The sequence below is a fragment of the Oryzias melastigma genome, linkage group LG20 (genome assembly GCF_002922805.2).
Source record: "Oryzias melastigma strain HK-1 linkage group LG20, ASM292280v2, whole genome shotgun sequence".
NCBI classification, from domain to species: Eukaryota; Metazoa; Chordata; class Actinopteri; order Beloniformes; family Adrianichthyidae; genus Oryzias; species Oryzias melastigma.
In genome coordinates, this window is record NC_050531.1 from 151,581 (window position 1) to 157,028 (window position 5,448).

Here is a 5,448-nt window from a genome sequence, read left to right on the forward strand (position 1 = left end):
CCCGTGCATGCGTGGGTTTTCACCGGGGACTCCGGCTTCCTCCCACCGTCCAAAAACATGCTTCATAGGTTCATTGGTGACTCTAAGTTGCCCCTAGGTGTGAATGTGAGAGTGGATGTGTGTGATTGAGGCCCTGAGACAGACTGGAGACCTGTTCAGGGTGTACCCCGCCTTCGCCCTTCAGTAGCCGGGATAGGCTCCAGCACCTCCGCAACCCCGAAACGGAAGAAGCGGACAAGAAGATGAATGATGAATGAACTCCTGCTCCTCTGCAGAAACTATGTCCTAGAAAATGACAGATTTTAGATTTTGTCTAAAAACATCATAAATAAATAACATTTCCACTGGGGAGGATTTTAATTTAGATAAGAAGATGATCTGAGTAGGACTTAAATGTGAATGTCTGATGTAGAAATGAGAGCAAAATACTCCCAACAGAGTTTAACTTTTATTTATGCAAAACTTTTATAACATTTATATTTACTGAGTCAAAATAATGAAATGTATTCCTAGGATTCTGAATGGAAATTTAAAAACAAAAGTATCCTATTTTGTTTAGATTCTGTGGTAGATCTGTCCTGAACCGTGAACCTTCAGCGACCCGAACACCTTTTCTTTCCTGATCCACATCACAGCACTTCCGTTTCCCTGTCATAGTTTCTCATCTGAACGGATAAAATACATAGTTTGTTTTCTTCTTGTGGCCTTCTAACTTCAGCTGTGAGATCTTGTTCGCTTAGACGTCTGGAACAGCCTTTACGAGGAGGAGCACAAACAAGCAAACACCAGGAATTCTGGGTAAAAAGGAAGTTTGCAGCTGCCTCATGAATTCTGTTGTTCCTTCCTCTTTTTGTTGGTTTCCTCTCTGCTTTGTTGGTAGTTGTGATGGATGAGTGTGTTATGCAGCTGCAGCCTGAACCCTGGAGATCGATGCTGGTTCTGTTGGGAAGGAGGTTAGAATCTGGAGACGGCCGTGTTTCTAGATCCGGGAGGCTGCAGCCAGGCGCTCTGTCTTCCTCTGTTTTCCTTTGACTCAGCAAACCCGGCCCGGCGAGACAAACATGGACGCACAAACATAAACACACTCACTCACCCACACAACGAATCTAGAGAGACCCTCCCACACAAACCCAGAGGTGTTACACAATCCAGCAGAGTTGTGCCGTTGCTGGATTTCCCGCCATTACATCTCCGGTTTCAGGTTTGTGACTGTAGTCGTACGAGAACGCACTTTACTCCAACAGAAACAAGAGGGTTAAAAAACGTTATTACATGTTGTTCTGGACTAAAGAGCGGGAAAAAGCTCTGTATTTTACTGTCAAAGTGAAACAAAAAGTCATTTGTTCTGGCTTTTTCTACAAATATGACAAGTTTTACCTTTAAATCTATTTAAAATACTTGCCAAACCTAAAAATAAAGGTTGTTCACATTTCCCTTCAGGGGTCTACACAGAGCATCAGCTTTCACTGCGTCACACGTTTGAGAGTTTTACACCAGATGCCCTTCCTGTCACAACCTTCAAGGGGGACCAGTTCTGGGAGACCCAGAACTGGTCCCCCTTGTGGCTACGCAGTTAGGCAGTAGCACCCTGCCTCGGACCTGCACTGGATTAAGTTTATCTATGCTTCCTAATTATCATCAGATCTACTAAAGATATTAAAAATAAAATTCACCTGCATTATAGTTGACACATCATAAAATAAATCATCATCATTTACTATTATATTATTATATGACAAATATGATGTATTATATTATTTATTACAATATTCTTATTATATTTATTACCAGAGCTCGTTCTGGATGCTGTTAGGCGAAGACGGGATAGACTCGACAGATCGGCAGCTTTCGGTTGATCTTTGTTCCAGTACTTACCTATGTTCATGACCTCTGGGTCCTGACCGAAAGAACGAGATCCCGACTCCGGAGGATGGGCGGACGCTCCCTAAAGGCCCGGTCCCATGGGATTCGATGGCCATATCACGGGTAAAAAATTTTGAAAATCTGTCACACGCACTTCGACGCGCTAACTGTATGCATGTTTGTGGAATAACAGTGATACAGACACTGGAGTCCATTCCACTGCCGTGCCTCCCACGGATAACACCAACAGGGGTTCACACAGGCGCGTTCAGTCGCTAAACAGACGCTGTTAGCAGTGGTACAAACGCAGACTAGCCGGGGAAATGGGCGTGCTACAGCCGTGCACAAACGCAGAATTTCAGCGTCCAAGTGCATGTGCCGACGTCAGCTCCACGGCCCGATCTCACACTGAAACTGCTGTTGCACTGCTGTTCCACAGCCAACGTGAGGAGGTACCGCTGGTACCACACGCAGACACCCGCGGTCTAAATTTTTGTGCAGTTCAAAAATTCTTTCCAGGTGTAATGGCAGCCAAATTTTGTACCGCGTGTATGCGTGTCTATTCCGCTGCCACATCTCGGCCGTTGCTCTGCCAGTCCACTGCTAACAGCGTCTGTACTCCAATGACATTTCTTCAGTGCTCCACCAGTGGTATGGTAGTGAAAGCCAGTGGGACCGGGGCTTAGAGATAGAGTGAGAAGCTCAGTCACCCGGAGAGAGCTCGGAGTAGAGCCGCTGCTCCTCCACATCCAGAGGATCCAGTTGAGGTGGATCTTACATTTGATTGCAATGCCTCCTGGATGCCTCCCAGGAGAGGTGTTCCGATCCTATCCCACTCGGCGGAGACCCCAGGGAAGAGCCAGGACATGCTGGAGAGACTAACATCTCTGGACTGGGCTGGGGACGCCTCAAGGTCCCTCCAGAGAAGCTGGAGGAGGTGACCAGGGAGAGGGAAGTCTGTATATCTTTGCTTAGACTGCTGCCTCCACGACCCGGTCCGGATGAATTGAAGATGATGGATGGAATATAAAGACTACAATACAATATTTTGATATTACATTTTAGGCATAGACATATTTAACATATATATTCGGACTTCATCAGTCAGATGTGCAAACTTTATTAAGGGGCTGACCCCCCCCCCATTGTTTAGAGATATTAAATAAATATTCATATAAATAAATAAAGAAATAAAGTAAAAGTTCTGACACTATCTGGTAACACTGCCTAAGGAGTGGCTTATTCATCATTTGACTGACAACAGATAAAGTTTTTAAAATTTCAATTCAACATTTTTCTTCTATTTACAAACTGTAGCATAAAAAAAATCCCCCAAATTGTTCTTATTGACTTACTTTTACTCATGAATTAAGTCTGTGCTCCTCCTTCTGCAGAAGCAGATGAATGTTCTGTCTGTAGAATCTTCCTTTCTTGAGTGTTAAAGTCTCTCTGTCTCCGTGGAGATCTCTACCAGAGACGAGTCTAAACTATTTTGATTTTAAAATGCCCTTTATTGGACCATTCTAATATTTACAAATTAACCCACATGATAAAAAAGAAAATAATTAATGATGACATGAACTCTGAGGTTCAAAAGGAGAAAAGGAGTTCCCCATCAGCAGTCACATGACACAAAACTTTCTCTACAGCCCAGGTTTGGGAGAATTCCTCCAGCCTTTCAGTCACTCTGAAATAAGCATATTCCACACGTAACCGTGATCTTAAAAGAGCATAAAACATCTGTTGGACATCAGCACATCCCTCAGAATTTGCCTGATTACGTCTGGTGAGCCAGATTGAAATTTTAGCCGTAGCAAACAAGAAGTTCAACAGTTGATTTCTTTTTCTTTTTGCATTTGAAATACAGGCCCGTACACAAAGAGGGGGAGAGAAAACACCTCTCCCAACCCGAGACACCATGCAGTCAGAATGCTGAAAAGAGAAGCCAAGCGGTTGCACTGTGCAAACAAGTGTGTCAGAGTTTCAGTCTGGTCACAGAAGTCACAGCGTTCTGATTGTGTTGATCAAACCTTGTATCTGTTTGTGGCTACACATCCATGCGCAATCCTCCACTGGAGATCAACAGGGAACCTGTACAGGGACTTCCAGCGTCCTCTTGGAGTCGTACTGGAGCCGAACAGCCCAGCCCAAGTCTAAACTAACTCTGGAGGGGTTTAAAAACCAAATCCTCCATTTACAAATTGATGCTAAACAACATTAAAGAGTAACTGGACGGCTGCACTTGTTTTGCTAACACTAAATCTACTATTTTTTAGCCGCGGTGTCACACACAGTTTCTGGGCTCACCAGCGCCCTCTGCTGGTGGCATGTATATTGTGGTGAGGCAGGTGGACTGTCTGCCACACCTGGTGTGTTTTTGAAGCCCATTTTTAGCGGATAAAAAGACCAAATGGAGGTACTTTTTTTTTTTTTTTTTTTACCAAGAAACGTAGAAAACCCGAACAAAAATAGTAATCATAGAAAATACCATGTCTACTTTAGCATAAGTTTTTAGCCATTAGCATTGAGGGAAAGTTTTACCTAAATGAAGATGTAAGCGTTTCTGTCTCTCACCTTTACTGTGCACGTGTGTTTTCAGGTCTGGACGACTGTCTGCAGCAGTATGTCAGCGTCTTTAAGCGTGGCGGCGTGTGTGGCGAGCGGCTGCTGAGGATTAGCCACGCTGAGCTGGAGGAGCTGGGAGTGTCTCGGATCGGACACCAGGAGCTGATTCTGGAGGCGGTGGACCTGCTGTGTGCTCTGGTGTGTGAGCTGTTCTAAGCTCTGAAGAGTGACAACTTCTTTAGGCTGAGTTTGCAGACAGCCAGCGAGCGAATTCCATCACTGTTAACAGAAATAAATAAATACCTGTTGGCTCATTGGATTGACTTTATTTTCTTTAACTAAGTTCATGTCAGGCGAAAATCGTGTTTGAAGTTTTGTTTTTATTTATAGAGTCTTTAGGCATAAAAGAGCTGACAACAGCAGCGCTCATGTTGAGAACTTCCTGGTGATCCTTTGCGTTTGTCCGTCTCCGCATGTAGAATTCCGGCCTGGAAACAGAAAGCGTCAGAACTCTGGCTCATAAGCTCGGAGCCTCAGCCAAGAACCTGCAGAACTTCATCTCTGGGCGCCGTCGGAGCAGCCAATCGGAGAGCAGAACCTCTCGGCGGCTTCCCAATGACCTGCTGACGTCTGTGGTGGACCTCATCACTGCTGCCAAAAGCCTCCTGGCCTGGCTGGACAGGTGAGTTCCCTTAAAGCTGTTGTTTTAGGTCAAAGCTGAAGAGGTTGTTTGGAGCTGAGCGAGCACGTGTGTTAAGATTCATTTATTAAACTGACATAGAAATCATAGAATGTTATTGATTCCAAAGGCAGGAAATTCTGATTACTATTGCTCTGGTGAATACAAACCACACGCTCAGACGCACACGCTCACACGCACACGCTCACATGCACACGTTCAGAGGCGCACGCTCAGACGCACACGCTCAGACACACACGCTCAGAGGCGCACGCTCAGACACACACGCTCAGAGGCGCACGCTCAGACGCACACGCTCAGACGCCCACACGCTCAGACAC

At 45.2% G+C, this 5,448-nt stretch overlaps 1 protein-coding gene across 3 annotated transcripts in view; it reads left to right on the forward strand.

Annotated features, from left to right (window-relative positions):
* The window catches only part of cnksr2a (connector enhancer of kinase suppressor of Ras 2a), a 61,818-nt gene that overhangs the window by 18,474 nt on the left and 37,896 nt on the right, over positions 1 to 5,448 (forward strand). For all 3 annotated transcript variants that reach the window (XM_024280108.2, XM_036217380.1, XM_024280107.2), the window contains exons 2-3: positions 4,463 to 4,626; positions 4,908 to 5,110. In XM_024280108.2, coding sequence (XP_024135876.1) covers positions 4,463 to 4,626; positions 4,908 to 5,110 — 367 coding nt within the window. The remainder of the gene's footprint in view (positions 1 to 4,462; positions 4,627 to 4,907; positions 5,111 to 5,448) is intronic.